Below are 24,008 nucleotides of genomic sequence, written 5' to 3'. Positions count from 1 at the left end.
CAAAGCATTTGAGCACTGAGAGTGGCCCTTCACACAGAACTTTCACCGCCTGCTAACAAACCCTGAAGGGGATCAGTGCCTCTTTTTATTGAATGCTGCCGCTGAGGCGGAATTACATCGTGTGCATCCTTGGCAGGGGTGACAGGGAGGGGATCTTAAACACTCCTCCGTGTTCAGTAGGTGCGTTTAGAGCACATTAGTATCGCAGGGAAACAAGTGGCACTAGGCCACTTCCATGGCTGGCAGCCTCCACGGGCTTCACCGGGTTTTTGTTAAGTTTCTTTTAGGATTAAAAAGTTATAATTTGGGCTGGTGAGATGGCTCAGCGGTTAAGAGCACTGACTGCTCTTCCAAAGGTCCTAAATTCAAATCCCAGCAACCACATGGTGGCTCACAACCATCCATAATGAGATCTGATGCCCTCTCCTGGTGTGTCTGAGGACAGCTACAGTTTTCTTACATATAATAAATAAATCTAAAAAAAAAAAAAAGTTATAATTTGCCGTGGAACTAAACATGTGCCAGATAAAAAGAGGGGATCTTGAGAACGGGGAGTTTGAAGTGGAGCCTTGCTAGGTGAGCAGCTGATGTTCAAGGGACAGGAAAACATAATTAGGATCATAAAAACCACTGTTTCACCTGACCCGGATATGCCAGCCATTTTTCCTTTTTTCTAGGTTGACGTCTGACTTGGCAACATTGTCAAACTGCTCAGCACACTCTTGAGTCAGCAGTGCTCTTATGAAATGAGGATGCTGTCTCGCAGCATGAGGGCTGCACCCTTGATCCATCCGTGGATCAGGAACTTAGGGGACAGGCTGTGTGAAAGGCCATTGGACCTACTAAGCTTCACTCCTGCCACAAGAGGCAGAATCTCATCCAAGATGTCTTTATCATAGTTCCCTCCTTCCTTCCTTCCTTCCTTCCTTCCTCCCTCCCTCCCTCCCTCCCTCCCTCCCTCTCTCTCTCTCTCTCTCTCTTTCTTTCAACATAAGTCCACTGTAGCTGCCTTCAGACACACCAGAAGAGGACGTCAGATCTCATTACAGGTGACTGAGCCACCATGTGGTTGCTGGGATTCGAACTCAGGAATTTGGAAGAGCAGTCAATGTTCTTACCCGCTGAGCCATCTCGCCAGCCTAGTTCCTATTTCAAAGGTGTTAATTGCTTAGGAATTTCTTCTGAAAATCAGAGGTTAACCTAATACACGGCCCCACTTAAACATGATTAGACTTAATATTTTATGGTACTCCCCTCAAAAGTCAAATATTTAACAGATTTACTTAAGCTCACAATCACATAACTGAAAAGTACAAGCAAAATTTTACGTCTAGCCATAATGAATGACAGAAAGAGGAAATACATGAGAGCCGAGCCACCCCACCCACTCAGATCTATTGAGGGAACTCTGCGACCGGAGATTGGCGTCAGGGGCTGAGAAGGAGTCTGAGTATTTAATTTAAGGAGTCGGGGTTCACAGGCACATATATTTGCCTAAGCTAATGTGTAGTTAATATTTGTCATAGTTAATAGTTGTATTTCATACGTAAATTTTATTTTTAAACTGCACTAGTTGTATTGAGTTGTAGAAGGACAGGCAGCTCAGACTGTGTCTAAATCAAGAGGGATGATGAATATCGGGTGACAGAAGCAGTTAACTGTTGGCGGAGAATCTTGGTTAGTGGATGGCCACTGTAGAAGCCTTTCAGCTTTGCTGGGAGCATTTCAATAACAGAATGTTAGAATATGCCATTTACTTCCACGTAGCGAGTATCTGTAGTGGATCGGGAGAACACGTTGTTCTTCTGGCGTGCTGGCAAGACGCCCGTAGGTTAGAGGGCGTCAGGAATGCTAGTAGGAAAGGATCATCTCGCCTAGAAACTTCTCCAGGAATGACAAGCCAAGGTGCACACCCTCCACCAGAGCCCAGGGGGCTCCCCTGAGGTTGTGACAATTGTTTTTCTAATTTTGTATGTTTGGTGTTGGGGATCAAATTTAGGACCCCTGCATGCAAGTCAGGGACTTTACCAGGCCAGGCTCTCCTCAGTGGTGCTCTTTCAATTTATTCTTTCTTTAAGCTGCCACAATACAATACGAGTGTCTGCCCACCCTGACCAGCAGGCACTAGAGGAAGAACCATGGTTTTCCTGTCAGGAACTGTAAGTTTTAAGAAATGCTAGGAACTCCTTCAATGAAATACATTTGTTTGTTTTGTTTTGCGTTTTAGATGTATGGATGTTTGGCTGTGCATGCATGCATGCAGTGCCCACAGAGACCAGAAGTGGGCATCAGACCCCCTCCTGGAACTGGCATTATATAGACCTGTGAGCCGCCACGTGGAGTTGGGAATTGAATTCTGATCCTCTGGGAAAAGTCAGCCTTCTTAACTGCTGAGCTATCTCTCTAGCTCCCCAATGTTATGTAAGAAAAGTGATTTGGGGTTGGGAGTGTAGTAGTTCATGGCCCACTAGGGGACAGATGTTGGAAGATGGCTACAAGTTGAAGACCAGTCTTTCGGTGGCTATTTCAGGCCAGCCAGAACTACAGAGCATGTCCATGTCCTGTCTCATAAAACAAAAACCACCCACCCAAGGAACAATGTATCAATAATTCATAAGAGCTGATATTTTGTATCTGTTTCCTTTCCTCCCCCCTCCCCCGTCCCCTTGTTACTTAGTATTTAATGTTTCAAGCACATGCTGTTCACAGTGAGATTTGGATCTTTAACATTTTACTCTAACAAAACTAATTTTTATTGAGAGCTTATAGTTAATGTAAATACAGCAATTTATCATACTCAAAGTGTAAATGGCTTCCAAGGAAATGTTAAAGATATTAAACCAAAGCCAAGATTTCTCCGATTTAACATCCACATTACTGAGCGGTTACGCTGAGATCATCTTTCTAGGAACAGGGTATGGTACTGTGTGGCTTTTCTAAGTTAAGATAAGGGCTGCTAGCCAGGCAGTGGTGGCACATGCCTTTAATCCCAGCACTTGAGAGGCAGAGGCAGGCGGATTTCTGAGTTCGAGGCCAGCCTGGTCTACAGAGTGAGTTCCAGGACAGCCAGGGCTACACAGAGAAACCCTGTCTCAAAAAAAACAAAGAAGAGGAAGAGGATTTCTCAAACTGTGGTCCTTCAGCAGCAGCAGCAAACTGGGTAGAAAAGAGGGATGGGGTTTTTAGGCAGGCAAAGGCAGATCATCAAGCTGTGGGCTAACACCCGTGGCTTAATTTGTCTAGTTGGTCCTACTGTGCATTAGAGCCCTCTCCTGTGGGAGGGACATGGAGAGAAGGCCGCTGATCTACCTCAGTATTCAGAAGGATCAGAATTTTCCAGTGTGGGAGATGGGCCAAGAGAGTATGAAGCCTCTTCAAAGAGAGAATTACATGGATGAGAATGAAGTCAGAGCTAATCGACACAACTCTAACAGACTTCTACTCCTGAGCGAGGAGCAAGGAGAAGTTGTTTGGGGCCTGTGTAAGCTTCCCATTACTGAACAAAATAAACTGTGGAGAGGGAGCCATTGAGATGGTCAGCAGGTAACGGTGTTGATGCCCAAAGCCTGATGACCAGGGCTTATGTCCAGAAGAGGACTGTCACAACTGGCCCCTTCCCACACATGGCACAGCACAGTACAGCTCTGTAATAAAATACTTAGATTTTAAAGGGTGGGAAGGTCGGTTTGGTTCCTTTCGGGAGGTTCCAGTTCACAATCTGGTGACTTTGTTTTTTGGGACCTATGGAGCAGAATATCTGTGCTGTTGTGTCACATGGCAGAGCAGAATGCTTACTGTGTGGCAGCCAGGAAGCCAAGTAGGGAAGGGGCCTGGGTCCCTGACTTGCCTTTGAAGCCACTCTCCAGATGCACACCCCCTCCCCAGTAGGCTTAAAGGTTCTATCTCCTCCCAAATGTGCCATGGGTTAGGGAACATCACACACCCACACTGCCACAGGGCCAAGTGCTGCTGGGTGTTTTGAGCATTCTACAGGACTTGGAAGTCAAGGATGAGAACTTGTTTGGACCTAGCTGTGGTGGTGCTCACTTGTAATTCCAGTCCTCAGGAGGCTGAGGCAGAAGGATCACAAGTTTGAAGTCAACCTGTGCTACATAGAGATCATGTCAAACAAAAATTGAAAATGTGACAAGTGTGTATAGGCACACACACACATATGGACATGGTTGGGAGCTAGAAGTCAATTTTGGGTATTGTTTAAGCTATCCACCTTATTTTTGAGGGTCTCTCACTGGGATCTGGGAGCTCCACGTTTAGGCTAGACGGGCTGGCCAGTGAGCCCCAGGGATCTGCCTGTCTTTTCAGGTCTGGGATTCACAAGCACAGACCAGCCAGCATACACGGAATTTTATGTGAATACTGGAGATGAAATTCAAGTCCTCATGCTTGCATGGCAAGCCCTTTATCCACTGAGCCATCTCCCCAGCTCCAAAACGGATGCTGCAGCTAAAAATGACCCAAGATACAAATACTACTGTGGTGTCTCTCTGTGTCCCGCATGCTCACCAAGAAATACTGCCGCCGAGTTGGAGTTCATACTCTCCATGCTAGCAACTACTGGCTTCCCTTTGCCCTTGAATAACAACACCATGGTGTTTTTTTTTTTGGTTTTTTGTTTTTTTTTTTTTTTTGGTTTTTTTGTTTTTTTTTGGTTTTTTCCCCAGCTCTGAGATGTTGTCTCTGGGATGCAGAAATCAAGTACACATAGTGTCTCACAAATAAAGGAACATGAACACCTGGCCAGATGGAACCCAGAAGTTACTAGTTTTAAAAGCAGAAACAGCTGTTCAACCTAAGAAGAAAAATAAATGAAAAGCACTTGCACCAATTCTGAAAACATTGCTGAGCCTAAACAAATATTCTGATCTTTCCACAGTTTTGTCCTGATACTAGAAAAATTTTACTTAATTATATAGCAAAGCTGCAATGAAGGTCTGTTACTGTATGAAAAACTGTAACAATGTTTTATGCAGGTTGAACCCAGTGAACAGTACAGCCATTAGCTCATGAAGGCAGGAGATCTAAATCTAACTCATCTAAGGATGTGACTTAGAGCCGGGCAGTGGTGGCCCACGCCTTTAGTCCCAGCACTTGGGAGGCAGAGGCAGGTGGATTTCTGAGTTCAAGGCCAGCCTGGGTTACAGAGTGAGTTCCAGGACAGCCAGCCAGGGCTACACAGAGAAACCCTGTCTCGAAAAAACAAAAACAAACAAACAAACAAACAAAAACCAAACAAAAGATGTGACTTAGGTAAATGAAGCTTTAGGTAAGTGTGAAAGATATCGGTACCTGCTGCATAAGGATTGAGTACTGAGCCTAGTACATGATAGCATGCTAACACTCAGCACACAGCAAGAATAGTGATCTCCCACACATGCTGGTCACGATTATCAAAAATTTGAACCAAAGTGAGGACATACTATGTCATTGATATGCAATTGCAGGGGGAGAGACAGTGCCCTAAAGAATACAAGGCATTCTCTCCCTGGAGTCCCCGAAGGGATCCAGCCCGATGATGCCCTGCCTTTTACATAGGAACCCATTTTGGACCTGGACCTGTAATCGCATCTCTGTACTGCTTTAAACCACTGTCTTAGTCAGGGTTCCTATTCCTGCACAAACATCATGACCAAGAAGCAAGTTGGGGAGGAAAGGGCTTATTCGGCTTACACTTCCATGCTGCTGTTCATCACCAAGGAAGTCAGGACTGGAACTCAAGCAGGTCAGGAAGCAGGAGCTGATGCAGAGGCCATGGAGGGATGTTCTTTACTGGCTTGCTTCCCCTGGCTTGCTCAGCCTGCTCTCTTATAGAACCAAGATTACCAGCCCAGAGATGGTCCCACCCACAAGGGGCCTTTCTCCCTTGATCACTAATTGAGAAAATGCTTTACAGTTGGATCTCATGGAGGCATTTCCTCAACTGAAGCTCCTTTTTCTGTGATAACTCCAGCTGTGTCAAGTTGACACAAAACTAGCCAGTACAACCACTAAGGTCATGAGAGTATGCTACAGCACTAATACAGCTAACATGTAACATTAATATTCATTGGATTAATATGCATTAGAATGCAGAATTCTTGCCTCCTCCCCCCCCCAACACTCTGACTGGCCTTCAATTTGTGATCCTCTTGCCTCAACCTCTCAAGGGCTGGGATTAAAGGCATGTACCACCATGCCCAGCTAAAAAGTCCTATTTTTAAGTATCTTCAACATGTCATCAAAAGAGATAATGTGAACATTAGAGCTACATTTGTTAAATCAGTTCATCTAGTGTGGCAAAATATTCTGAATTGAATGAAATTCATTCATTTTTAGCTGTGAGATGAGGTCACACAAGCTGGCCCCAGACTCCCTAATGCCAAGGCTCAAGTGGTCTTTGCATCTCTGGGGATTTGGAAGTGCAGGCCTGGGCCACTGGTCAAATTATTCTCTTACCTCTAGGACAGGAAGACATTTATAACCTTGACTTTGAAATCTTACATTTATTTGTCTGCATATGTTTTAAGTGATAATAGATTAATATAACTGGTAAATAATCAAAATGTAGAGCCAGTACTGTACTGGTCGTAAATGCCTTTAATCTCAGTACTTAGGAGGCAGAGGCAGGTGAACTTTTATGAGTTTGAGGTCAACCTGGTCAACATGGTGAGTTCCAGGCCAATAAGAGCTGCATTGTGAGACTCTTTCTCTCTCTCTCTCTCTTTTTTAAAAAAGATTTATTTATTATTATATCTAAGTACACTGTAGCTGTCTTCAAACACACCAGAAGAAGGCATCAGATCTCATTACAGATGGTTGTGAGCCCACCATGTGGTTGCTGGGAATTGAACTCAGGACCTACAGAAGAGCAGTCAGTGCTCTTACCGGCTGAGCCATCTCACCAGCTCCTGAGACCCTTTCTCAAACAAACAAACAAACATGAAAAAAACACATTAGCAAAAATTGGCATGAATTAATAATTCCTGGAAGTTGTATTGTAACCTCCCCCAGCCTGAAACCTGCTTGCTCAGGGGTGGAGCTTGCTGCTCAGTTGTTCTGCCACGCCCACTGCTGGAGCTTGCTGCTTTGCTGTTCCTAAGCCATCATGTGGTCACCCTGCTACTGGATTCCAAGATTATTTGGTGGGAATCGGGCCCCCTTCCCCTGCTTCATAACTGCGTGCAGAATAGTAAAATTGAGCTTTGATCAGAATGACTGTCTTAGCTGTATCTTTTTCTCGCCTGCCTAGCCGTTCTTCTCTTCCAGGTTTCCAAAATGCCTTTCCAGCCTAGAACCCAAACATGTGGTCGGCTGGCCGGATACAACATTTGGCGAACCAACTTGGGACTGAGAAACGGCAAAGGACATTTGGAAGAAGCACTGCTGGTTTGGAGCTCCATAGAAGAAGAAAATAATTAAAGGAAATTCATACCGGAGAAGGTCGGTATGGGCTAAGTTGAAACAGCGTTAAACCCAAGCGCTAATTCACTTAGGTTCGGCAGTGAGTTTTATCAGGGACTAGGGACTGTTAGGCGGTTAGCCGTAGCTCTCAGAAGCTACATTTTTAGGCGTGAGAAAAGAAAGGGTTTATTAAAAGGAAATTAATAATCAGGCAGATTGCTGCAGTTAAAAAAAAATGCATCATGAGGGAGGAAAATGTCCCAAATAGCAGAGAGAAATTTCAGGAGTGCCATGCTTTGTTCTCTCTGGGCCTTATAGCAGAAGTAGTACTCTGCCCCCTTTTGTGTCTTGTCTAATGTCTGGTGCACCAATCTGTTCTCATGTTCAATTCATGCATGTTCGTGTCCAGTCTGTATGAATGAATGTTCTATGTTTTATGTTGGATAATAAAGATGGTATAAAAAACTTTATCTGCAAAGCCGAGAGCTGCCATGTGCTTCATCCAGCATGTGCTTCATCCAGGAAACAAACACATGGCAGGAGGGTCCCTGCTGGAAAAACTGTTCGTTTTAGGAAAAAAGGGCGAGTGCACAGCCTCTTAGTTTCGGGGTAAAAAAGCTGATAAATGGTTCATGATTAATGTGTTTGACAAATGGTAAAGTGCCTTTTATTCTATGATTGTAGCTACAAAAATTAATATTCTCTGATTGGTCTAAATGTAACTGCTTCATTTGGTTCTTTTTATTGGTAATGTGCTCTGCATGTTTTCACAATCAGCTCATAAGTTGTTGGTTAAGATTAATAATTGTAACATTGCTACAGATGGTTAGTCTTAAAATTAATAACTCAAGTTTAATGTCTTCCCAACACGTGGCATAAGGCAGGCCAAGATGCTGGATCTCTAAAGATATTTCTAGTTTAGATAATAATTAATGTGGTTCCTATCCTAAAAAGTAAAATTTAAGATAAGATTTAAAGCAATGCCTCTTTATTAAAGCATTAAAGCTTGCATATATGAATATACATATTCATAGGTATTAATTGGCAGCTAAACTTCGTAATATGATGGTAATGCTTCTATTATTGATTTTAAAGATGATAAATTGTTTTAAACTTGGGTTTTGCTTTCCCAAGTTTGTAGATATTATCCTAACCTTGCAAAAGAAACTTGAAAATTATGGTTAAAACTGCCAGTGTTCCATTGACTGTAGCTTGCAATTCGATTGCAAATTTAAGATTTTCTACTCACCCATATATTGTTAATTAAGATAATTACAAGAGTACTCATCTTATGAGAACACTAATACAGCTCTCTGTGGCCATACAGCCATACCAAGCTCAGAGCAGCCTTGGCAGGGCTTGTGTGACTTTCTTTTGTCTTACAAAGGTGCCTAAGGAAGCTCTTGAAACTTGCCTCTCCCTGCCTCCAGAGAAATTTTGTTTTAGCTAAATGAACAGTGTTACAGATCTATTCAGATGTTGCTCTAAATAAAGCTCTAATTCAAAGTTTATAGAAGGGTCAATCAGACTGTAGAACTTATAAAGGCATTACAATCTGGCTTGCCTACTTCATGTAAAGTTATTATAGGTTTAAAGGTTCGTTTTTTCCTTGCATGATAAAGGGTTTGCTTCTGGTAAACTGGTAATCACTAGAAAATTTTGCCTCTAGGTATGGCTAATATAGCTTTACATTATGTAAGAAAAATTTTATTGTCTCTGCTTCTATACAAGAAGCTAAGAGTTTAAATCTTTTAGTGTATATTGTTTCCTAAGTGGAAAGTATTTTATTAACTAATGCTTCTCAAGGGAAGTTTACCTTAAATCCTTGCTCTCACCCAAAAGATTCAGAGACAATATCTTTTTATTACTTAGGGTTTTGGTTTACTACAAAAGTTTTTACAAAAAATAAAGAAAGCTTTTATAATTGTTATTAATTATATTCATTGGTAATTAAATATTAGCTGTGCCAAGACAATTCTTTGGCCAGAAAAAACATTATTGTAAAATCATTTTTCTCATCCTCCCAGCCGATCATTGGCCCACGTGGGCCCAACTAGCTGCTGTGGGGTGGAGCCTTGAGACACGCAGTTTCCCCTGTTTCAGCACAAATAATCTAGTTGTGTGCTGTAGATGGTGTTTTAAAATGCTGAACAATCAAACCCTAATTTGTATATTAATAGTCAATGCTATATCTCTGAGCTCACAATTGCTTAAGATTGTTCGTCCCTCAGATACTAATAATTCCCAAATTTGCAATTGCTTATGCATATACAACTCATAGAAAAAATGCTGTCCTTTTAAGAAGGCGGTTTTTAGACATTGATTAAATTGTTCTAATTGCCTGGACATTTTTAAAACAATGCCAGGATAAATTTTATCTCAGACAGTCCATAGGCCGTCCATATAAAATAGATTGGATATATAACCTCATTCGTTATATATCCATAACAGTTATGGTTTAAGATAATATTTTAGTATTCTTAAAAATTGTGCATGTATAATTCTTTCCTTTTAGTGTCCTCAGTTACTACTTGTTTCCACATAATAGTGCTAATTCTTGAGGACTTTTACTTAATAATTGCTACAAATAAATGCTCTTATTTCTAGTTAATAAATAAATCATGCACATGTGACTCTTAATAACTTTTCAAGCTTTCTAGTTACAACCACTCCTTAAAAAAAAGAGAAATGATTAAAAGTACAATTAGTCACTGCTCCTTTACAGCCAAGTATTTAAAATGTTTTGTCAACAAGTTATTAATTCAAAAGATTAGATATTGTGAAACTTTAAAACTTTAACTTCTTAAAAGACAAAAAAGAGAAAAATTGTATCCCCGTACATACTATTTAGTGCATTCCCATGCACACTATTTAAATCATACCTTTATTTTCAAAGTTTAAAATTTAAGTGTCAAAAAATTTAATAAATGCTTTATCGTATCTTAAAAGAATCTACTTGTTGGCTTATAGATTGATCCTAAACAGCTACCTAATTAGGAAAGAGAAAAACAGGTTCTCTCCACAGAACGCTGCAGAAGCATATTGGTTAATTCATGTGACAAGCTGGCAGGTAAGTTGACTCAGTGTCCTGATTGAAATGACTAAGAAACTAAATTAGATTCATGTTTTAGATCCATCCTTGCTCACAATTTTTCCAGTTTAGACTAGCTTCAAGCCTTTTAACTTTATGGCAATAGTACATCAGAGACTGTATATTCTGACTTAGTAAGATTAATCATTTAATGGAGTCATAATGATTTTTCTCTTTTCTTCAGTGTGACCAGTCATTCTAACTCAATCTTAGACTGGTCTAATATTCAGTCCAATATTAGAGATTCCTATATTCTTAATTACCTAGCAAAGTTAATTCAGAGCACATCCCCCACTTCCCCTAGATCCCTAACCTCAGAAGGATTGTTGGCCTTACAGCTAGTGGAAAAAGCTATTAAAGAGCAGTTTGTCACTTATATAGATTACTCCTTGCCCCTCCCTGCATCTGTTAATTTTTAATACGACTCATGTGCCTACGGGACTGCTATGGCAAAAATTTCTTATAATGTGGATACATTCGAGGATTTCTCTTGCCATATCATGAAACAGTGGCACAGATGATTCTCACTGGAAGAAGACAGACATTAACTTATTTCAGCAAAGAGCCAGATACCATTGTTCAGCCTTTTAAGGGAACTATGGACAGCCACTAACCCCAAGATAGGTTGATAAAACTTTTAAATGTACATGATGTGATACTTCCTAAAATGACTTCTTTACAGCCTTTATATAATGCTCTATTGATTTTTACTGATGGCTCCTCTAAAGGGCGAGCTGGATATCTTATTAATAATCAACAAGTTATCATAGAGACTACTGGCCTTTCGGCTCAGTTAGCCAAATTAACAGCAGTACTAAAGGTCTTTCCGTCTGTATATGAGGCTTTTAATATCTTTACTGACAGTTTATATGTTGCACAATCAGTACCCTTATTAGAGACCTGTGGTACGTTTAACTTCAATACGCCTTCAAGATCCCTTCTCTGCATACAGGAGAGGCTTCTAAAAACGTAATTGATCATTGCCTGCGAGCCTTTAATGCCATGGGATTGCCTAAACTTATTAAGACAGATAATGGGCCATCCTAGTCTAGTAAAATTTTTATTTCATTCTGTAAGGAATTCGATATCAAACATAAAACTAGAATTTCTTATAACCCCATGGGACAAGAAATAGTTGAACGCACTCATCGCACCTTAAAGAATTGACTTTTTAAGACAAAACAGGGGCAGTTATATCCCCCCAGGTCACCAAAGGCACATCTTGCCTTTATTTGTTCTAAATTTTTTGCAAACTGATATTAAGGGTCAATCTGCAGCGGATCGCTACTGGCATCCAGTTACTTCTAGTTCTTATGCATTGGTAAAATGGAAGGACCCGTTGAATAACGAATTGAAGGGTCCAGATCCGGTTCTAATCTGGGGAAGGAGCTCCGTTTGTGTTTTTCCACGAGATGAAGATGGAGCGCAGTGGCTGCCTGAAAGATTAATTCGGCAGCTGAACACAGATCCTGAATCTTCTTGTAAGTACCACTCTGAGGACTAAAATTCCGCTTTTGCATAGAATTCAGCTAGGAACTCAGGCTCCCAGAAAAGCTGTTTTCTTGCTACTCTCTAAGCCAGCTCCTCCACTGGAGGCCTGAGACTAGCTTTAGCTTTACAATTTGCAACTGAATAAAGTACCTGGACTTCCCCAAAGGAAGATTTACATTGCTACTTTCTCATTCTCTAGATCTTGTTTTTTTCAAACAGGTCAATCAACATCCTCCAGCCTGACCGCAGCTGGCATGCATCCCTGCCCCTGAGAGTACACAGGTGGCAATTCTTATCTTCATTCCAAGGACATTCCAGCACTTGGCTTTCGGTCTGAGTTGAAATTTAGGTTTACCAAGAGGGCTAGTAAAGCAGATATTTCAAATATTAAAAGAGATTGGTTTTTATTCTGATAGACAGGCTTAGTCCCTTAGCTGGCCTCTGGTTTTCCACCCTTGGTGTTACTGCAAGGTCCCCTTAGTTCCTCAGGCTGTGGGAATAACAGAGATGAGGAGGATGACTTCCAGCTCCTATTTTAGCCATAAATCGTGGTGTTACTAATGACATAATTCTTGTCTAGGCCTTGCTAAATCTGAGGGTGACAATTCTCCTTTAGGAGCTTCACAATACTCAGAATTGTGCATACTGGTTCGTGATCATACGAATACAGTATGGGTATCGCTTGGTGCAGAGATTTACTGCAGGGGAAGGTCCAGCTTGACCATTTCTGAGTTACACCCGGTTTGGATGGAGGTTGGTATCTATTTCCAGTTACAACCAAAAATATCTTTCTAAGGCTTTGCCTCCCCTCCCCAAAAGATACCAAGAGCCACGGGTGTGGGTTGTGACAGCACCCACGGGAGGAATCGGGTCAATTTCCACCCAAGCCAAGGTTAAAAGCCCACTCATCTACGGATGAGAAAATCATTTGATCATCTCAGTTAAGCATGGCCTTATTAAACTTAACTAATAGGGGGTGGAGGGAGAGAGGTTGGAGACCGTACTGTTAGAAGGGCAAGCCCTTCACAGCCTCCCACCCTAAAAAAGCCAATTGGCCTTGTACTACAGAGCCGGTCATCCAAAAATTCGGAGGAATATCCACTCAGTGTTATTCATAATAAAGTGCATTTCAAATTCGTACAGTCAACCTTTGCCAGGGATCCAACACCCTACTTAAAATTCAACTAGGAAGTTACCTATTCAGTACTGATTAGCATTATAAAGTCAGCCTACAGCCCAGGGCTATTCTGTTAGTTGTTTACTAGGACAGAAAGGACAGTCTTATCCAGACAAGGTTTACCATAAGAAAAGTTAGGAAATTCCACAGAGACGGATTTTTTCTTTAGCCCTAAGAATTCAGGCAGAACTACTGAGCATAGATAAATTTTTTTGCCTCAGGCCAGCCTTTTTTTTTTTTTTTTTTTATTATTATTAACAACAGGGAGGAGATGTAACCTCCCCCAGCCTGAAACCTGCTTGCTCAGGGGTGGAGCTTGCCGCTCAATCTTTCTGCCATGTCCACTGCTGGAGCTTGCTGCTTTGCTGTTCCGAAGCCATCACGTGGTCACCCTGCTACTGGATCCCAAGATTATTTGGCGGGAATCGGGCCCCCTTCCCCTGCTTCATAACTGCGTGCAGAATAGTAAAATTGAGCTTTGATCAGAATGACTGTCTTAGCTGCATCTTTTTCTAGCCCGCCTAGCCCTTCTTCTCTTTCAGGTTTCCAAAATGCCTTTCCAGCCTAGAACCCAAACATGTGGTCGGCTGGCCGGACACAACATTGTATGATCAGAAAAGTACCAAGTTATTCTCCTATTCCTTTATGCTCCAATCCTGGTCCAAAAATGCATACCCATGCGGTAAAATCAAACTATTTCAAGCCACTATAATGAAATGTTGACATTCTATCAATATTTCAAACATGTTATCACACACAAAAGTGTGTCAAATGTTTGCAAGTAGCATTTATTTCTTAAATTACATTATGAGGTATATCTGTACCAAAATGCATTTCTAAAGGTTTAATAAAACCTGAAAATTTGTCGGGTCGTGGTGGTGCACGCCTTTAGTCCCAGCACTTGGGAGGCAGAGGCAGGCAGATTTCTGACTTCTGAGTTTGAGGCCAGCCTGGTCTACAAAGTGAGTTCCAGGACAGCCAAGGCTACACAGAGAAACCCTGTCTCGAAAAAACCAAAAAAAAAAAAAAAAAACTGAAAATTTTATGTAGGTGTGTATAGTTGTCATATGTAATTCTGTTTGTCTACTCAAAGGCTGAAAACATTCAATAGGAAAGAGAAAAGCCAATTACAATTTCAGAAAGCTGCTCTATTCTGAAATGAATATTTCACATACCAAAAACCTTCTGGAAGTAGCTTTAATTATAGGTTATGAACTAAGGTACAAACCATGCACTCTGTAGCTACCTTTGAATGGCTATCTTTATTTACAGATGGGTAACTCATGGTTACCTGGATGGTAAGAGCTACTCATTTGTGAGCTCAGAGCCCCATGAAAATGTAGAGCTGTGTTCACAAGAGGGCATGATGCAAGTATGGAGCCTCTGTAACTCCACAGCCCAGTAACACCAGTCCTGATTTGATGTTTATTTCATATGCTTCTATAGAAACTTTAGTTTTACCTCTGTGCCCTAAGTAGACCAGGCATACAGTAGGGATTCAAATCCATGTTCAATGAAAAGTAGGGTCCTAATTTAGTTTTCAAAACCACTAAGAAATACCCAGATGATGTTATCCTGGTAATTATCCAAAAAAAAAAAAAAAAAAAAAAAAGTCAAAACAAGCCAAGGCCTAATCATTATCATTTTCCACTACATTCTGGATTCGTGAGAACTTGAGGCCACACGTAGTGAAGGTTTATTCAATTCATTCAACAGATATTTATTGAACAACTACTCTGTCAGATACTATCCCAGGCACCGTGGATACAAGAATAAAGATAGCCCTGCCCTCAAGGAGCGCACAGTCTAGCAGAAGACCCAATAGCACCTTAGAACCTGCTAAGAGAGTGTTCTAGCTGACAGCATATTAACTAGAATATTCCAAGCTTGCCAAAAATACAAACCTAAAGTTTTGTGCCCCCCGCCCCCAAAAAAAGAAGCAGAGTTTGGAAATGAAGGATGCAGCCAAATTTAAAAGAAAATTCAAACATCTATTCTTTGTATAGGGGAAAATACAGATTGGGACCAGATCTAAATCCTGAATGTTACTTTATTATTCTTAGGGGTAAGCGTCACTTACAGTGACATTTATATATACATACATTCAAAAAATGTCTGCATGAGATGTGCTCCTTGGGACTTTTTTTTTAAAATTAATTATGTATGAGCACACTGTAGCTGTCTTCAGACACACCAGAAGAGGGCATTGGATCCCATTACAGATGGTTGTGAGCCACCATGTGGTTGCTGGGAATTGAACTCAGGACCTCTGGAAGAGCAGCCAGTGCTCTTAACCGCTGAGCCGTTTCTCCAGGCCCTGGGACTTTTGATTAAACCTCTCTCAGGTAATTTACAACTCAAGACAGCAGCACACAGGCAAACTGGAGACTTTCCTCTTGGTGCTGATTTCCATTACCATTCGGAGGGGTGCAGTTCTCAGGATATACACAGTCTCGAGTTCTCCAGAGGATGTACACATAGTGCAGCCTTACTCTACAGTGTCACTAAACTGACTTTAACATGGTAATCAAGAGTACATTTTAATGGTTATTCAGTGCCATCTCCCAGAGTCTTCGGCCTACCTCGATTTTCCTTTTCCTTCCTTTCTCTTCTGCACGCTTCTTTGCTCTTAAAAGGATGAAGGCCTGCCTCCCTGCAGAGGCATCATCATCACCACACTCCACTCCAGCAGCAGCAGTGTATACTCATACTTCCTCCCCTTACTTGGTTAGAGCCCCACCTTTAACTGGGAGCTTTGGTCCAGTTATTTTGTAGGCACTGACCAGAACTGGTCAGTTCATGTCACAGCCCAGAACTTGGGAGACAGCACAGAAGAAAGTGGGAGCCTGTTAGAAACAGGCACACTGATAGAATGCATTACTCTGCAGACATCAAACACTTTTTAAAGCTAATACTGAGGGAAATAATTCCATCGTTGAGGGAATCACTTACTAGGTGGATATTCCTCGAATCTGTTATAGCCCTTTGTGTGCTATGAAATGTTTTACTGTTTTATGTGGACCAGACCGCACTGGGCATGCGCAATAAAACATCATGAATATAACTTCATGATGAAGTGAATTCGACTGAGCAAGCTGTTTAAAAAGGCAGGGAGGTAGACTACCATCCCTAAGGAGACTTGCATCAAAAAAATAACTGAAATTTTTAAATTTTGGCACTTAAAAAGATATGCATTAGTTATCTAAACAGAAGTCATATATATGGATTCCTTCATGACCAACAGAAGGTGTTACTGAGTGGACCAAGACCACTGGTACAGGATAAAGATGATTGTCATCAGGAAGTTATCAGGCCATGTCTCCTGCTTTCATAAAAGCCAAATGAAAGCCAGCGATTAAAGGTACATACCTTTAATCTCAGCATTTGGTAGGCAAAGGCAAGGGAAACTGAGTTGTGGGCCAGCCTGGGTAACAAAGTGAGTTCTAAGACAGCCAAGGCTACACAGAGAAATCTTGTCTCAAAAAATAAATAAAAATAAAAGCCAAGTGTAACAGACTCTTATGGACACTGCTGCATACTCCAGTATTAGAAACACCCACCTTCTAAAAGATTCTTGATGTATTTCTTTATTCTCACCTTCTAGAGGGCACAGCCTTAAAAAATGTGATTTGGTCCTCGATGCAGGAGTAGAGAATATGAAATTTATATTTTCCTTGTGTTGTTTTCTAAAATTTTTTGCTATGCTGCCTTCTTAGGAATACAATGGGGAGAAAAAATAAAATATACATATGTTTTGGGTTCTGAGGAAAAAAATGACTTTTTTTTTTTTTTTTAATAAGCAGGGTCTTACTGTATAACTCTGGCTAGCCCAGAACCTTACTATGTAGACCTGCTGACCTCAAACTCACAGAAGATCCTCCTGCCTCTGCATCCCCACTTCTGGAATTAAAAGCATATGTTCCCCTGGCCCCCGAATTGTGATCACATAATATTTTTTTTTAAAGTAGAAGTTTCTTACTTTAGCTCTTTATTTCATGATTGAAAATAAGCAACTACTGTATATTTGATACATCTGTAAGTCATTCAACATAGCATTCCCATTAATAGACTCTTCCAAAGGAAGCTTTACCAACAGTAATAACTTCGTTATCAATTAAAATATATTTCTACCAATTATAATAAAAATGACTAAATAAAACAGTAAAAAAAAAACAACATAGTTTTAGACTATTAAAGTGAGACCCTAAGGCCAGGCTGTGGTGGCACATGTCTTTAATCCCAACACTTGGAAGGCAGAGGCAGGTGGACATCTGTGAATTTGAAGGCAGTCTGGTCTATACAAAGAAACCCTGTCTCAAAAAGCCAAAAACAAAATAAAAACAAAAAGGGACGTTAAGATATGTAACTCTTCCCAATAGAACAGGTTTTTCTGAGGCCGTTCAATTCCTTGCTTAGTACTGTCTGATTTTGTCTTGATCCTGACTGTTCCTCAGAGAGGGCAACGGATCCCTGCTCAGTTTGCTGGCTCTTGTCACTTCTCATCTGTCTGGCTTTGCTTCTCACAAGGCTGACTATCCACTTTTTCGCCACCATGGGGACTCATCTGCATAGTTTTTCTGTTAGAAATGGCCTGAGTTTATGCTCTCCAGTCTCATGGGAACATCAGTGCTTGAAATGTTCTTTTATGCAGTACTCAAGGGAACGAGGCCAACTGTGTGATCAAACTTTGCAGAAGATAGCAAGCACATGGACCAGCAGACCAGTGTAACTCCTCCTCCATGAACTAAGGGGCAAAACGCAGAGGAGTCAGTGCAGTCTCAGCAATAAAACTGACAGCAAACCTCCATCTGAATCCAGTGCTGCCACCTCTGCCACCTGTGGCTGAAGGCACGTCACTTCATTTTTTAACACACTGCTACTTTCAACATAATTTGACGCTCATTCCACCTACCTTGTAAGGGTCTTTGTAGGGGCCCATAGTATATTAAAGCAGACACATTCTTCAACACATAGTAGGTATTCAGCAACAGTGATTCAAGGGTCCCTGGCTTGCGTTAGGTGACATGTGGGTATAACATCTGACATAGAACTCTTTACAAACTGATATCATTTATGGAATCTTCTTTTGAGTATCAATTTGATCCTTATATAATAGTTTTTAATTGTGAAGGTATTAATTGCTATACTTTCCTCCCAAACTATTTTCTTTGGGGGAAAAAAAAAGACCCAAAAAGCAACCTTTTTCCAAAGCTACGGCAAGCAAGCCTATGATTTCCATTGTGCTTGGTTGAATGTTTCAATGACTACAACATTTCCAGCTTTTCCAGCATCTGTGGTAAGAAGTGTTGACTCTTCGAGACTGTCGCAGAGTTATCACTGTTCTCAGTGAGACACAAGCGCTTCCGGCTGTATGAGCGGCTGTGTGATGGGCACAGAGAGAACTGCTGTGTTTACTCACACATGGGCTGCTAATTTCTCAAGTACTAAAATACTTCTTTCCTATGGATAAAGCTCTCAGCATCTACTCCCATGCCCTCCTTTTCCAATCCTATCATCGTATTTACAATAATAAAGACAAGATGTCCACGATCACTGGTGTTTTTAAAAGCCCTGAGCAAGGAATTGAGAGACTTTGTATGACCATAGGCAAATCATGTGACTTCTTGCATTTGTCCAACAATGAATTGGATATCACTTCAAGTTATTTTCTACTCTAAAATTGCTACTATTGATTATTATTACTATTTAAATAGATGAAACATCTTGTGAGAATTATGTTAAGCACCAAATGGATAAAGAAATATCGACTGCATTCCAAGTTGTGTTTTAAACTATGGCCTAGAGGCCACCTGGATGCAGATTTGAGGTTCCATTTACATAAGAGTTCTGTTCTTTCCCTGCCTAAATCAGTCTTAAGGTCCAGCACATTTTACTAGTCCTTCAGGGTACATTGTACTGCATCCTAATATTAAAGGAGCACTGGCCTAAAGGGCACGTGACCAAAGAGAACAAGGCTACTGCTGCATGGCTTAAATTATCAATCAGTCAGTCAATCAACAAACCAACCAACCAATGTAGCAGAGCCTGGCAGGACATCGCCCATTTAAGACTGGAGCAGCCTGGGCTTACACGTTGTCTCCCAGACCTTCCATAGCCAAACACAGGACAGCAGTGTCAGTCAGGTCACTGACTCTAGGTTTATGACAGCAGCTTAAAGAGGACTCTAGCTCCCTTCTGAGAACTGATCCCTGGTTGAAGGAACAAACACAATAAAATCTTTACTTGATTTCCCTCCCACTTCATTACTATAAACACACCATCTGTGTGATTAAAAGACTCACAGCCAACCTAAGTCACATCAATCTCCTCACTCACTGGCCGGATGCTGTGCCGACCTCCTGAGTAAATAAATCTTCTGGACAACGGAAATGACCAGGCTTATGGCTCTTCCTTTCCTCTCCAATGCTGCTGACCGGAACAGAATACCAAGTAAAGACACACGCTGGAGATCTTAAATTCATACAAGTAAAATAAATTACAAAGAGAGGTTATAATATTTTTCTAGAATTTCACAACAAAATCCCACATGAGATATAAAGGTGTCATTTTAACAGGAAACTTTAAAAAGCTATCTTGTTGCAAGAGTTTCTAAAAGTTATGAGAATGCTATTACTGTGCTCAATGTCTGACAGCAACTTTAAAGGCCAAGTATACTGATAAATGAAGATGAACTTTTTCAATCACCAGTGTGCCAACATCCAACTTCTGAGTTTTATTTAACACTAGTGCCATGGGTTTTCTCATCCCAACCAAGGCTCCTGCCAAATGTCCATAAAATTCATACCAAAAATCAAAAACGAGGACGGAGGCAGAGAGGAATGGTGGAGACAGGGATGGGGAGAACAAGAGCCACATGCAAAATGACCAGGAAAACCCAAGCTCAGCGGCACAGACAGGAGCAAAGGAATGCTGACAGAACAGGCTGCGTGGTTGAAATGGAGATGCCCGGATGACGCTGGAAGGCCAAGTACTCAGGTCACACATATATATGTCCACTGACCCATAAGAACCAAGATCTTGATCCAAACTTATAAGATCTTCTAAAAAAGAAAATACTTCACCTAAATTGAAGTAATTTATAAGCCAAACACCAGAAGAGTTCCTCATTTGATGTAAGTTGTGCCTAAAACTTTGGCTGATACAAAGAGACCCGTCCACTAAGGCACCCTGAGGCGATCTGACAGTGTGTGGGAGAGAACTTTGTTGTCAGAACCACGTCATTATGAGAGTACAGAGAACGAATCACCCGCAGGGGACTGGCTTCTTTGGGTAAACAGTCAACAAGCTCACTGCACTGTTTGTCAAATCCCAACAAGCGAATCCCATAGCCGTGTGGGGAAGAAATCATTCGTCCATCAGGGCTGAAACAAAGTTCTTTGATGTAGCCCCTGCCCACATTTGCTTCCTCAATGTAATGAGTCAACCGCAGGGAACATCGAGGGGAGACTGGTCGCACTGGAGCTCCTTCCTGGAATTCATAGACACAGGTCCACTGGAGGAGAAAGGAGACAAAGTGAGGTTATAGCTTCCCAAATAGTACTGCAGAGATAGTCCTTAGTTCTAAGCTCAACCGAGAGCCAAATCCACAGGGATGTAGCAGCACATCCTTTACTTGAGCATCATCCCTCTCTTAACTAACAAAACGTGTCCTCTTCATGCTTCATCTTCATAAACTAAGGTCACTGTGGACTATGATGCTTTAAGACCTCTTGTTCCTGAGGCTAGCTATGACTTCTAACATACATCTTTTTTGAGGGCAGCAACAATCCAGGCCCTGGAGTATTATCTGCCCTCTGCACATCAAAGGCCCTTCTCCCTTCCTTCAGTCTGCAGAGCCAGTGAGCTCCTTGCAGAGTCCTGCCTAGCACAGTGGTGACCCCTCAGGTCGTTTAACTCTTCCCCCAAGGCATCAGTTCAGTCCCTTCCTTCTTCATTTTCCCCTGGCTTTTGAGGAGGCAGTGGTGATAGCTGTCTTACTAAAGGCCAAACCTCACATTAGGTCAGCTTAGCTGGACAGCTAGCTCAGTGAAATGCTTACTATGGTTTTGTTTGTTTCTTAGGTGACGGGGCAAGAATGAAGAAGCTAGGCATACTATTAGCTGATGATGGTCTTTAGGGTACTGCCCAGTTCACAATACCAAGGCAAGAGAGGAGAAACAGATTGCAAAGGATAAAGCAGCAGCAGAAGGTACAGGAAGGAGCTGAGAAGCAGGGCTTTGGGTAGAATGCCCTGAGGGTGGGGACTGAGCCTGGTTACCAGCCTAAGGTCTGAACATGGACATCAGAATTGTCCAGCGAGCCCTGTTGAATGTGAAGCCCTGTGGCCTGTACCTCCTGATCATCAGTGTTGCTTGAGCACCGAAGAAGGGTGGCCCAGCCCTTAGGATGCAGCTGTAAGGAAGTGATACAGTTTCCCCGATCTCTCTCACCAGGAACTTCAGGGGTTAACACTTCAAGACTATTTCGTGGTGAAACTCCTGAGATACAAAAAAAAAAAAAATGAAAGATTTCGGATTTCTGTTATCCAAGGACTAAGGAAGATGTTTTTACGGATTAAAACTAAACCAAAGAAAGCTATTTGATAGAACTTACTGCTGCAAGACTGTAAACCCAGCTTTTAACCTACCTTCTCGTTGAGAGGCTCGAGACATGTGTTTCTCAGTTGAATTTGAATCATTGTGATGACAAGGTGAACCAGAAACTCTAGAACCAGAAGAACTTGATGTAGTGGTCAAATCTTGAAAAGAAAATTGAAAAATAAACATAACACTTGTATCATCTTTTAATTTTTTAACTTTCTACTTAAACTTTTTTTTTAAAAAAGATTTATTTATTTTATATATATGTGAACACTCTGTAGCTATCTTCAGACACACCAGAAGAGGGCATTAGATCCCATTACAGATGGTTGTGAGCCACCATGTGGTTGCTGGGAATTGAACTCAGGATCTCTGGAAGAGCAGTCAGTGCTCTTAACCGCTGAGCCATCTCTCCAGCCCCTCTACTTAAACTTTTAAAACTTCTTAAGTGTACAGACAAAATCTCGATGTAAACTGGACTATAATGGAGATGAAGACAGGACAGCTGTTGGCTCTGTTTCTGGTCTACATTCTTTTTGTTTGTTTTTTGAGACAGGGTTTCTCTGTGTAGCCTTGGCTGTCCTGGAACTCACTCTGTAGACCAGGCTGGCCTCGAACTCAGAAATCCACCTGCCTCTGCCTCCCAAGTGCTGGGATTAAAGGCGTGCCCTACCACCGCCTGGCCCGTCTACATTCTTGTTAAAATCTTTCATAGTAAAGTCTTATGTGAAATAAGAGAAAAAAGCCAAATAAACACACAGATGCCTCTGCCTTTCTCTCACTTCTAAAATAGGAGGGAAAATTAAAGTCTGAGGAAAAATGAGTATAGACACCCGAGTGTGCTGAGTTATTTCACAGAGTACACTTCACGCTGCATTTCTAGCAGCTATGTACTTCCATGGAAGTCTTTGGCAGCCTAACTTACACAGGGACCCTGGAAACCTGATCCCCTGTGACATCAGTTACAACTTGAGTCAACCTTAGGAGACGGAACAGCTTTTTGGCTTTTCAGTCAAAAAATGAACAACTTGAGGACTGTCATCCACACACTTCTGGTCCCAGCACTCAGGAGGCAGAGGAAGGAGGTAGATCTCTGAGTTGAGGTCAGTTTGGTCTACAGAGTGAGTTCCAGGACAGTCAGGACTATACAGAGAAACCCTGTCTCAGAGGCACGGCTGGGGGTGGGGGTGGGAGTAACCCCTACCAAAAAAAGCCAACCAACCAAAACCCCCAAACCAAACCTATAATTATTTATTCGTTGCATGAGTAGGGAGGTTAGAAGATGCGGAAGTTGGACTGTGTGGATCCAGGGATGGAACTCAGGTTGTCACACTTGGTGCCAAGTGCCTTAATCCACTCAGCCATCACTTCAGCACCAAAAGGAATGTTCAGGAGTAGCCTGTGTACACAGGAGAAAGAATCTAACCACTTGAAGTTATTTTTTAACCAAAGGTCCTTTTTTCACTTTGGGTTCTTGTTTATAAACACTATTAATAATAAATATGTTTCTAGGCCAGTCTCAGAATCTAACCACTTGAAGTTATTTTTTAACCAAAGGTCTTCTTTTCACTTTGGGTTCTTGTTTATAAACAATATTAATAATAAATATGTTTCTAGGCCAGTCTCTTCATTTCCAGATGCAATATGATGCCTATCAGCTAATATTAACATAGCTCCAACTTCTCTTGCATTTAATGAAATCAGCAATGAAAGAACAAGGCTCCAGGGCTGGAGAGATGGCTCAGTGGTTAAAAGCACCGACTGCTCTTCCAAAGGTCCTGAGTTCAAATCCCAGCAACCACATGGTGGTTCACAACCATCCGTAATGAGATCTGACGCCCTCTTCTGGTGTGTCTGAAGACAACTACAGGGTACTTAGATATAATAATAAATAAATCTTTAAAAAATAAAAAAACAAGGCTCCAGCAAGAGGATGCTCCAAGACAAGAGGATGCTCCAAAATGGCATCAGCTTGTGAGTGGACATCAGAAGTTCAGTACAGACTACACACTTAGAACTCTTGAAGTGACTATAACGTAATACCCTAAGACAGGTATCATCTTGGGCCATCACTAAGTTTGAGGCAAGGATAATGATTCTCTTGCTAATGGCACTCTGAAAGAGCTAAGATTCGTTCCAGAGGCACGAGTTAACACTGCCAGAGGTACATGAAAGTCATCACACCTCCATGGAAAACTATGAGTCAGCTTTCTGAAGAATGGCTTTAACGTCCTTTCCCTTGTAGCATATT

The 24,008-nt window shown here is 41.5% G+C and overlaps 1 protein-coding gene across 2 annotated transcripts in view; it reads right to left on the bottom strand.

The window, feature by feature from the left end:
• Positions 1 to 14,846: 14,846 nt before the first annotated feature.
• The window catches only part of Dcaf10 (DDB1 and CUL4 associated factor 10), a 38,757-nt gene continuing 29,595 nt past the window's right edge, over positions 14,847 to 24,008 (bottom strand). Inside the window, exons 4-6 of one of the 2 annotated variants that reach the window (XM_006537912.4) lie at positions 21,805 to 21,915; positions 21,510 to 21,655; positions 14,847 to 20,670 (exon numbers count right to left, since the gene is read on the bottom strand). In XM_006537912.4, coding sequence (XP_006537975.1) covers positions 20,302 to 20,670; positions 21,510 to 21,655; positions 21,805 to 21,915 — 626 coding nt within the window. In that variant the 3' untranslated portion in view covers positions 14,847 to 20,301. The remainder of the gene's footprint in view (positions 20,671 to 21,509; positions 21,656 to 21,804; positions 21,916 to 24,008) is intronic. The other variant, NM_153167.2, reaches the window with a different exon arrangement.

Source organism: Mus musculus, chromosome 4, assembly GCF_000001635.26.
Source record: "Mus musculus strain C57BL/6J chromosome 4, GRCm38.p6 C57BL/6J".
Taxonomy (NCBI): domain Eukaryota; kingdom Metazoa; phylum Chordata; class Mammalia; order Rodentia; family Muridae; genus Mus; species Mus musculus.
The sequence above is the reverse complement of the archived record's forward strand: the minus strand, read 5'-3'. Positions and strand labels throughout refer to the sequence as shown.